Source organism: Meles meles, chromosome X (assembly GCF_922984935.1).
Source record: "Meles meles chromosome X, mMelMel3.1 paternal haplotype, whole genome shotgun sequence".
Classification (NCBI taxonomy): domain Eukaryota; kingdom Metazoa; phylum Chordata; class Mammalia; order Carnivora; family Mustelidae; genus Meles; species Meles meles.
The window spans coordinates 64,384,956-64,396,934 of record NC_060087.1 but is presented as its reverse complement, the minus strand read 5'-3'; the positions used below and the strand labels follow the sequence as shown (position 1 = coordinate 64,396,934).

The 11,979-nt window shown below is 38.0% G+C and overlaps 1 protein-coding gene across 1 annotated transcript; it reads right to left on the bottom strand.

Annotated features, from left to right (window-relative positions):
- Window positions 1-9,596: 9,596 nt before the first annotated feature.
- On the bottom strand, window positions 9,597-10,927 carry LOC123935006 (zinc finger protein 420-like). Its single transcript, XM_045995399.1, is given in 3 exon segments — window positions 9,597-9,826; window positions 9,829-10,612; window positions 10,614-10,927. Coding segments are annotated over 3 exon segments (1,191 nt in total). The 5' UTR covers window positions 10,814-10,927; the 3' UTR covers window positions 9,597-9,619.
- Window positions 10,928-11,979: the final 1,052 nt, after the last annotated feature.

Here is an 11,979-nt window from a genome sequence, read left to right as displayed (position 1 = left end):
ACCGCTACAGTGCTTGGTTCCTAGTAGGTGTTCAGTAAGTGTTTGTGACATAATTCGTTTATTGAGCACCTCCTATCAATCAAGCACTGTGCTAGGCTCTGGGACCACACAGATAAGTTAGATAAGGTCTTGCATTTTCAAGTGCTTAGGTTTAGTGGTGGTTACAATAAAGTGATGAGTTTAAGACAGAGGTACAAACAAGGGTAGGAGGGGACCTACTCCAGAAACAACCAGATTATAGTGTGTTGAGGAGTAAATATGGACAGAGGAAGTGAAGACACTGTAGACTGTTCTTTTGAGACACAGTTTGGTTAAGAAGAAAAGGAGAGAGAGAGCAGCAAACAGAGAGACAGGGTTCAGGGATTGTTTCTTAAATAATGAGAGATTTGAACATATTGTTGCCTGGAGAAGAAAGAAACAGCAGAGAGGGAAAGAGTAAAGATTAAGAAATAAAGGCAGTAATTGATGAAAAGAGATCACTGAGAGTATAGGAAGTGATGGGAGATAAAACTGACCAGGAATTCTTGGAAGAATCATTGTGTGGCACTGAGAATTTTTCTGAAGCAAGAGAATTTTTGGGTGATATTAGGTCAAAATATGGTAAGTTAAGAGTATGGAAGATAGTGGATAAAATCATGGTTTTGGGGTTCATGCTAGTCACAGAAGAAAATTAGGCTGCAGGGGACTGGTAAGTTGGGAGGAGACCAAATAATAGGAGTAGTAGGAATGAGGAAGTAAAAAGTCTTTAATGGGAAAATGTATCTACAGAGTGGAATATATGAATTTAAGATTTTAGAGGTAGAGTGGTTTTGAATGGTAAAAAGATCCTCGTAGACTTTTTACCATTGGCTGTGGACAACTGAAATGCAAGGAAATGTCACTGGAATTGAGCTGAGAAAGTGGTTCTGTATGGTTTATCTTCATGGATGTTTAAGTCCCTCTGTGATGATACAAAGACTTGTATCAGGAGCTAAATATTCAATTTATGTTTGGAAGAAACGAGGAAGTAGGCAGAGGCCACTGATGAGACTAACAAGTACGAGAAAGCTAGTGTTTCACTTGTCATTCACCTACCCTTCCAGATAAGGAGATAAGTGAGAGAAGTTGTGCTAAACATTATGTGCTTGGCTTTCCCTCCTCAAAGAGCTTCTAAGGGAATGAGATGGTAGACTCGGATGTTTGACCTGTGACTGTGGAGTCCAACCTGTCCCAGCAGCACCAGCTTATTAAAGGTCTAGTCTGCAGGGTAAACCAGACCAGTACAGTATTTGTGGCTAGCCAGTAACATGCAACTCCTCAGAAGCACTGAGTGGTGTAGGGATGAAGAGGGACTGAATCACATAAAGAAGATGGAAACAATATGTTCTGGGCTGAGTAATTCCCCAGAAAGTGTGGTGAGCTGCCAATCTGTCCATGCACTTCCATGGTCTTTATAAGAACAGTAATGAACTATAATATAAAAGTTTATCTCCTTGAGACCATGAAGGGAGCATCAGGTAGTGAGACTAAGATTTCCTTGTGTCCAGGACAGATTTTCAGGTATAGTTTTGTTTATCAGTTGGCTCCAGAGTTTATATCCTGGTGGGAGAGGTATCCCAGAGGAAGAATAATAACAAAATAGAGGCTCCCAACTTTGGAGGTACTTGAGAAGAAAACTCAGAGAAAATAGGGAATAGCTTCAAGAAGGGCCAAGCTATCCTGTCCAAGTAACAGTGGCAAACAACAATACAAATGACAACAGCTAACACTTACAAAGCACTTACTCTATACCAGGCAATGTTTAAGCACTTTGTGTGTATTATTTTTTTCAGGAATTACAACAATCCTGTGAGATAAGTAAATATCCCCATTTTCCTAAAAGAAGTACACATTGTTTTACCAGGATTTATTCTCACTCTGCTGCTCTACTGTGGGTTCTGGGTATATACATTAGAGACTGTTGCTTGGTTGAATCTTTGCAGATAGCTTTGGCTTTATAGTTTGGACCATGCTGTGGAAATCAGATGTTGCTTTGAAGCAAACCTGACAGATAGAAACCTTCACAAAAGTTTTTATAACATCTAAAATTATAATAATATGCATATGTATGCTTAGAAATATACAGACTATTTCTGGAAGGCATCATAGAAATTTTGAATAATGTTTCCCTCTAGTGAAGTTAACTATGTGCATGTATTACTGTGTACGTGTTTACCATGTGCATAGATTATCCTTTTAAAACTAAAAATAAGGACACCTGGGTGGCTCAGTGGGTTAAAGCCTCTGCCTTCGGCTCAGTTCATGATCCCAGGGTTCTGGGGTGGAGCTCCGCATCAGGCTCTCTGCTCAGCAGGGAGCCTGCTTCCTCCTCTCTCTCTGCCTGCCTCTCTGCCTACTTGTGATCTCTCTCTGTGTCAAATAAATAAATAAAATCTTTTTAAAAAACTAAAAATAAAACAAAAATGCAGAATGTAAAAGAGAATAACTCTGCAAATACTCTTTTGAAAATTCCATTTCTTCCTTTCCATTTTCCCCTAAATAATGCTCTAACACTGCATGATAGGACTTAAGGTAAGGGAAGTAAAATTAATAGGCATAGAGCTTCCTGCTGCAATTTTGCCATTTTTTCCCAAGAGGGCTTACTGTATCTTGTAACATTCAAAATAGTTCCATAACAAACTTTGAAAGTGTACATTCTATATTTTATACTCAAAATTGAGAAAAGTATAGCTATTTGCCACCATTCTGACCTACACCTTTATTTGAGTGGGGGTATAACTAGGTCTAAGGTCTACTAGGTGTTTCCTTTAATAGAAATATTCAATTTCAATTAGCCTGAGAGATCTAAACTAAAGAAAACCATCTTGTAGCTGTCTGGCCATTCAAAAGAGTTCTCTGCACCCTTGAAATTCATTATAAATTCTTTTCAAATATTAGACCTCAACACACTGTTACCCCATATACACTGGCCTAGTTTTGCCTGTGTCCCTTCATTTTTCTTGGTGCTATTTTGTCTCTTACCTTTAAGGTTGTATACTAAAGCCCCTAAAAATTAAAATATTTTTCTGGTTCAATCCCCGTATACAACCTAGAGTCTCTCTCTGTTTCCATTCCGGACCCTCAACCTTATTTTAATTGGTAGCCTATTTATTATTGTTAAGTTTCAAGGTGAATTAAATGATCTATTAGGTCACATCCTCTTTAAGTGTTTGGTTCACTTAAAGCAAGTATTTCACTTTCCAAAGGACAATCCTCCCTCTTGGCCACCCTTTTCCACCTTTCTTAGGATTTATGGTGTCAAAGAGTGAATATATTTTTTTTTCCAGAGACATCTCAGGGAATTCACATTTTTTAAACCAAAGAAGTAAATTGTTAACATTAATAGTGAAATATCTGGTCCTAAAGAGGTTGCTGTTTGGGTAGAGACCTTCCTAATGCTCCCCTTTGCCCTTATAAACAGTGATTCTTTACTAGCTGTAGGCAAGGAAAGGACCAACAAAACAGAAGGTCTTATCATTCTTCTAGAGCTTCCCTTGATACTCCTGAATTCCCCCAAACCCCAGCATTACTTTTGCCCTCTTGAAGTTACCACTCAAATGTGGTTTGCTCAATCTGGTCACTATGAAGATTACAGCCACATTGTTGAAAAGACCTCCAAAATAAATATCACTTAAATCCACTGTGTTCTTGAACTAGTGGATGCTTCTTGCTCCAGGTCCTGGGCTAAAGGCTTCAGCTGATGTATTTGTACTTCCTCCAGACTAGTTGCTGCTGACCTCAGAATCAGGTTGAGAATTCTGAGAAAAATCAAACCCTTATGCTTTACCCTAAGGCAAAACTGTCCTTGTTACCTTAAGTGCCTGATTTTATTAGTCACTTCTTTCCCCTGGGGAAAACTAATACCACATTTAAGGAAGATAAAGTCACATGGTCTCAAGTCCAGAAGCCAGTATCAGACCTTGGCTGTATATATGTGTAAGTAAAAGACAGGAAGGGCAGCTCTCTGACACTGTGGAATGGATGTCCACTAGTCAGCAAACTGCTCCAGGTTAGGGCCCTAGACCAGGAACACCATTCCAAATCAGGCTGGTTTGGAAGGAACCCCTTGCTTGGAAGGATGTGACATGATTTTTAATGAAATGGTTTCTGGCTTCTCTTCTGAATAATTGGCATGATAATGAAAGGGAACAGCAGAAGGCTCTGGTAGGATCTATAATGATGTTCTTTCCTCTCCCTAGCTCCAAAAGTGATCCAACTTTAGCCTAGCTCACAGAGTCTGCTTGACCCCTGGTGTCAACCTCAATTGACAGCAACTACAAAAGCCCTCAGATGACTGAGTTACATCATTAGAAATAGGCTCTAAAGATCATCTAATTCACCTCATTCTTCTCTCCCTCACCCTTAGCCCCCATGCAGGATTGTACCTGAAATAAGCTCTTAACTGCTGAACTTGTCAGGACTTGTCAGGACTTGTCAGGAAAGGTGGGTTGTTATTTCCTTTTCAACCCAGAGAAACTGGAGTACAAAAAAGCAAAGGAATTTGGGGATCCACCTTTACCTGCCAATTTAGCTGTACATGGGTTTAAGCTTAGAATCTAAACAGAGACGAAACAGTTAAGATGAGAGCATGAAGACAGAATGGCCTTCAAATAGGCCATTTCTGTTCTTAGAGAACAGAAATGTAGCTTTTAATGTCTTCCTGGTACCTTCTATGTATGTGAATGTCTCATTTCTAAAAGAATTGTCTCCCTAAGTTCCCTGGACTTCCTTTCACTTCTTATTCCTGGTTCCCAATAACTCCCTGAGTTTGAGGGCAGAGAGCATGGGAATACACGCATATACATATGCATACTCTCCTGATGTTAAGAACTAGAAGGTCCTAGACAAAGTCTTTGTAGAACACTTCTCTAGTCATAGCCAGCCAAAGTAATTTCAATGAGGATGTTTTTATATAAGGAATATATTAAATTGTATGATTACTGCTATAGTATTTCAACTAATCTTCAGTTTAATGAATATGACCTTTATAGGAGTAAAATTCTCAACGAAACTAGCAGAGCCTCCGGAATTACCACACAGGGTCTTCCAGTCATTCCTGTGAGGGAGAATAGAGCTTTACAGAGGTGTTGTAAACTCTGGTAGATGACCAAGAATTTTAGCAGTGAGGTTGAGAGGGTGGGAATGAGGGTATATTTTTCTTTTTGCAACTTATATTGTTTTACTAGTTATGGTGAATTCATCATAATGTAGAATTTATTAAAATTTTTGATTAAGAAAATGGTATGTAGGGGCGCCTGGGTGGCTCAGTGGGTTAAAGCCTCTGCCTTCAGCTCAGGTCATGATCCCAGGGTCCTGGGATCGAGCCCCACTTCGGGCTCTCTGCTCCGCGGGGAGCCTGCTTCCTCCTCTCTCTCTCTCTCTCTGCCTAGTTGTGATTTCTCTCTGTCAAATAAATTAAAAAAAATTTAAAAAAAAGAAAATGGTATGTAAAAAAGAAAAATGATAAAATGAATATTGGAAAGGAGAAAATTATTTTAAGAATACACGTGGATAAGAAAAAAGGAGGAAAAGAGAAATTATTAAAAGCTAACGGGGGAGAAAAGGGGAGGGAAAGTGGAAGCAGAAGGACAATAGAAATGAAAAAGGAAACTGAAACAAATGTAAAAGAAAAAGGACTAGGAAATAATTTTTAAAAGTTTAACAGGTGAAAAAATAAAAAGAAGAGGGCACGTCAAGAAAATGCACAGAAACAATCCTGAAAAAGCATCCAATAACCAAAGTTGAACAATTGGAACAACAAAATAGATAATGCAATACTTAATTCCAAATCATTTATTTGGATACCTGCCCCCTACCCCAGGAAGTGGAGCTTAGTCTCTTCCATTCTAAGTATAGATGAGGCTTAATGACTTGATTTTAAAAAGTACAGTATCGAGGGGGATAAAAATAACTTTATAGTGGAGAAACTTGGCAAATACACCTTGGGCAGGTAATCAAGGTTAATATCAATAGTGATAAGTCCTGTATTGTTATATATTTCCCTTTAATGACTGCATTTGCTGCATTCCAGAAGTTTTGGACCATCATGTTTTCATTATTGTTTCCATGTATTTTTTTATTTCTTTTTTAATTTCATTTTTGACTCATTCATTCTTTAGTAGGATGTTCCTTAACCTCTATGTATTTGTGGTCTTTCCAGATTTTGTCTTTTTTTTTTCTTGTAATCAACAATAAGTCTCATAGCATTGTGACGGGAAATGATGCTTGGTATGATCTCAGTCTTTTTGTACTTGTTGAGGCCTGATTTGTGACCAAGTATGTGATCTATTCTGCAGAATGTCACATGCACTCAAAAAATATATGTTGGCCGACTGAAGGTAATAATAGAAAGTGTATTTTGTTGATTTAATATGAAATATTCTGAATGTATCTTTTAAGTCCATCTGTTCCAGAGTGTCATCCAAAGCCATTGTTTCCTTATTGATTTTTCTGCTTAAATGATGGGTGTTAAAATCCTCTACTATTATTGTGTTATTATCAATGAGTCCCTTTATGTTTATTATTAATTGTTGTATATGTTTAGGTACTCCCAAGCTGGGAGCATAAATATTTACATTTGTTAGATCTTCTTGTTGGATAAGCCCTTTTATTATGATATAGGATCCTTTTTCATCTCTTGTTACAGTATTTGGTTTACAATCTTGTTTGTGTGATATAAGTATGGCTATTCCAGCTTTCTTTTGACATCCATTTACATGGTAAATATTTCTCCATACTCCTGCAGGTGTCTTTAGGTCCAAAACGAGTTTCTTTTAGGCAGCATATAGATGGGTCTTGTGTGTGTGTGTGGTTTTTTTTTAGGTTTTCTCAAATTGTTATTCAGTGTTTTTTTTACCCCCCAACCCTCAAAACACAGAAAAAGGGTTTTGAAAATCAACTCCTTGGTTAGGGGACTCCTAACATATCAATGTTCATAAACCTTACACAAGCTACAATTGAGGTACCTGGACAAACACCACCAACATTTATGGGAAAAGGTACTGGTTTTGGAAGAGGAAAGTGTTACACAAGTACATAAGCATACTATTCCTGTCCTTCCAAAACCAAAAGAATGAGGGAAATCTTTTTTGACATTCTGCCAAAACCACATAATTATGAACATTGCACAAAGTGATCCCGTTATGTTACATGAGCTTTGCCATGTTTTACTACACTCTCTGTCTTCAAGTTTATTTTCACTGATGTAAGCAGAGCTAACCTGCTTTTTTTTTTAATTTTTAATTAATTTATTTATTTTCAGCGTAACAATACTCATTGTTTTTGCACCACACTGAGTGCTCCATGCAATACGTGCCCTCTCTATTACCCTCCACCTGGTTCCCCAACCTCCCACCCCCCCGCCCCTTCAAAACCCTCAGGTTGTTTTTCAGAGTCCATAGTCTCTCATGGTTCATCTCCCCTTCCAATTTCCCACAACTCCCTTCTCCTCTCCATCTCCCCATGTCCTCCATGTTCTTTGTTATGCTCCACAAATAAGTGAAACCATATGATACTTGACTCTCTCTGCTTGACTTATTTCGCTCAGCATAATCTCTTCCAGTCCCATCCATGTTGCTACAAAAGTTGGGCTAACCTGCTTTCTTTCGATTCTATTTGCATGGAATATTCTCTTCTACATCTGCACTTTCCATCAGTGTTCTTAAAGCTGAGTGATTATCTTGACGACTGTATACAGTTGGGTCTTGTATTTCTTTCCTTTCAGGCAATCTGTATGTTTGGATTCAAGAATTTAGGCCCTTTATATTTAAAGCAAGTATCAGTACAAGTATGGAGTCACAGTCTGGCTGTTTAGAATTATTCATCACTTTCTTATTCATTAGCTATCTTTGTGATTTGATGATTTTAAATAAGGGAATACTTAGATTATTTTCTGTTTATGTCTTGTGTATCTACTGCATTTTTTCATTTTGTGATTACCATGAGGCTTAGAGAAGACATCTGATAGCAGTCTATTTTAACTTCTTACCAGCTTAATTTTGCATATGAAAATGCTTTCAGGACTCTGGTAATTCTCTAAAAATGTGGATGTACAAGTGTATGTCATTTTACAGAAGTTAGCTATTTTCTGATATCTGTCAGGATTTCTTCATTTCAACTCCATCAACTCATACTAACAATTACTGTTGTGAAGGCTGCCATCTTGTTTTCATTATAAACACCAATTAGTAAAACATGTAATTGGTAATGGTCACAATTTTGTTTAGTTTTAATAACTGGAGAATGATGTTCTGAACAACTACTCCATGATGACCTATATCAATGTCATAACCACAAGAGGAATATTCATTTAGATTTTCCTCATATATTGTATGTTACACAGTCCTTCATCATCCATGGAAAATTAGATATGCATGAATCCCACCTAAAGAAAAAGGGCTTCTCATATCCCTGATGCGACACCAATCACCTATACAGTTTCACACACTCACTAGAAATAAATGACTTTTCTGAAGAGTTCTAAGAGTAGAAATACATGAATAATTGCAGGTCACAAATCTCATACAGCGTCAATGGATAGACAAACACATTTAAATTATAATGAAAAAATCCCCCTTCTATCTTGTGAAGCATAATAGCACATACATTACTTAATTAAATTTGTATTATTTTTTTATGTAATCTCTGAAGAGAGTGACTGGTATACTGCTTTATACTGTGAATTTTGTGACATTTATTGACATCTGATTTTCAATTAAATGTTTCTATGTATTTTTCTCTGAAAAGTTCCTTTTCTTCTCTAAACTCTGATGTTTTCTGAAGTGTAAGAGAAAGTCTTTCTTCATTATGTTTGTACGGTTTAAACCAAGACTGCATTTTGGGATACTGAGTAAGGACTGAATTCTAGTTAAAGGCTTGGCCACTGTCTTTACATATTACAGTTTTGTTCCTGGATGATAACGACGATGTTGAGCAAGTTATGACTTCCAGCCAGGGGTTTGTCATGTTCTTTCCATTTCTAGCATTTCTCCTCAGCATGAACTTTGGGATGCTGAGCCTAAGTGTTGAGCAATCCAAAAGCTTTACCACATTCTCTCTTCTTTCTTTCTTAAGTTTTTACTTATTTATTTGAGAGAGTGAGAGAGAGAGAACATGACACGGGGGAGGGTCAGAGGGAGAAGGAGACTCCCCACTGAACAGGGAGCCTGATGATGCGGGCTCAATCTTGTAACTTCAGGATCATGACCTGAGCCAAAAGCAGTTGCTTAACCAACTGAGCGACCCAGGTGCCCCACTTTACCACATACCTTACACTTATAAGGTTTCTCTCTAGTATGAATTCTGTAATGCTGGGAGAGGCTTGAGCACTAGGAAAGGGCTTGCCAAATTTTGTATTTGTAAAATCACCTCCACTATACATTCTCTGATAAGGAACAAGGGTTTAGCATTGCCTAAAGGTCTTGCCACATTCTTTACACATAGATATTTCCTCTCCAATAGGAATTCTCTGACATAGGCTTAAGGTTTAGGAGTCCTTCCAAATTCTCTCAGTTTTCAAATTTGTAAGACTTGCTCCAGTAGGAATTCTGTGATGTTGTATAAATGACTGCTGGATAAATCCTTGGCCACATTCTTTGCATTTCTAAGACTTCTCTCTAGTACGAATTCTGTGATGCACACTAAGGGCTGAGTTCCACTTAAAGGCCTTCCCACATTCTTTACACTTAAGAGGTTTCTCTCCAGTATGAATTCTTTGATGTTGAGTAAGGAATGACTGATGGATAAAGGCCTTGCCACATTCTTTACATTGGTAAGTTTTCTCTCCAGTATGAATTCTCTGATGCTGAGTATAAGGCCTGAATGGAGGATAAAGGCCTTACCACATTCTTCACATTTATAAGGTTTCTCTCCAGTATGAAGTTTGTGATGTACACTAAGGGCTGAGTTCCACTTAAAGGCATTCCCACATTCTTTGCACTTAAGAGGTTTGTCTCCAGTATGACTTCGTTGATGTTGAGTACAGCTTGATTGATTGATAAAGGCCTTACCACATTCTTTACATTTGTAAGGTTTCTCACCTGTATGAATTCTCTGATGTTGAGTAAGGCCTGAGTGGAGGACAAAGGCCTTGCCACATTCTTTACATTGATAAGGTTTCTCTCCAGTATGAATTCTCTGATGTTGAGTAAGGTGTGTCTTCCTCCTAAAGGCCTTGCCACATTCTTTACATTTATAAGGCTTCTCTCTAGTATGAATTTTGTGATGCTGAGTAAGGTGTGAGTGCTGCCTAAAGGCCTTCCCACATTCTTCACATTTGTAAGGTTTCTCTCCAGTATGAATTCTGTGATGCTGAGTGAGGCTTGAGTCATGGTTAAAGGCTTTGCCACATTCTTTACATTTATATGGTTTTTCTCCTGTGTGAATTTTGTGATGTTGAGCAAGGGCTGAGTGCTGCTTGAAGGCCTTGCCACATTCTTGACATTTGTAATGTTTCTCCCCATTATGAATTCTGTGATGCTGATTTAGGCTTGATTGCTGGATAAAGTCCTTGCCACATTCTTTACATTTATAAGGTTTCTCTCCAGTATGAGTTTTGTGATGTTGAGTAAGGTATGATTGCTGGTTAAAGACCTTCTTTACATTTGTAAGCTTTCTCTCCAGTACAAACTGTCTTATGTATATGTATTCTTGGTGGCTGACTAAACATGTTCCTGGGCTTCTTATATCTGTATGGGTTTTTCCCCACATGAATTATTGAATGATCACCAACACTGGAGGACTGGTTAAAATCTCTTTCATATTCATTAAATACATAAGGATTCTCTTTTATATGCATACTGTTAGACAGAAGGTTGGATCTTTGATAAAAGACTTCCCCACATTTAATAGGTTTGAAATGGTTCTCTGCAAAATGAGTCTTCAGGTGTTTATTAACATTTGAGCCTTGATGAATTTTTTCTCAGGTTCACTGCCTTGAGAAATTCCCTCTCCATTGAAAATGCTCTGAGAATTTTGAAGGGTTGAGTCTTTAGTGAAGGACCTCTCAAATGGATCCCACTTAGCAGTTGTTTCTCCATGTTGAAATCTCTGAAGTTTAGAAATATTTGAATGCAAGGTCAATCCAATCCTATTTTCAAAATTGTTCAAATCATTATTTTCAGCACAGACTAGGTAACTTTCCAGATGTTCCACATTCTCCATCCATAAATATATACATTTGAGTATTGGATTGGAGCTTCTGCTTACAGAAACACCCTGTTTTGCAGAACTAATGGACTTAAAAAGGAAGGTTTTACAAAATATTTTGTATCTTTCACCATTATGGGCAGTGAGATTCTCAATATGGGCAGTAGTCTCAATTTGGATATATGTCCTTTATGATCATTATCCCAGTCTATCATTAAGTGTAACTTCTCAAGGACATTATGTTTATATTGGCCCATTGACACATCTTGAAATGAAGCTTCTTTGCATGGCTTTGGCAGGAAGCTCAGGGTGCCCTGTGAAGATACAGATGGAACAAAGACCACTGTCTTCTTTCTCTTCACATCCCAAGGGTCCTTCTTTTGCTCCAAAACGGAGACCAAATCAGGCTTTGACACAATGAGACCCAAGAAGAGCAGGTGTCCATAGTTCTCCAGCATCACATCCTTATACAGTTGCCGCTGAGTGTGGGTCAGGCGTCCCCACTCCTCCTCGGAGAATTTGATGGCCACATCCCTGAAGCCCAGCTGTCCCTGAGAACTGGCAATTTCTTCTTTCACTTGGTCCTTTGGCGTTCTTCCTCAGAACAGATTCTAGGAGAAATCACCTGTGTGTGTGTTTAACCCATCCTGACACCGTTTGTCTTTTGATTGGGGCATTTAGTCCATTTACATTCAGATTCAGAGTACTTATGGATAGATATGAATTTAGTGCCATTTTATTAATTGTTCTGTTGTTGCTGGAGATTTTTTGTATTCCTTTTCTTTGTCACTTTTGGTCTTTCTTTCCCACTCAAAG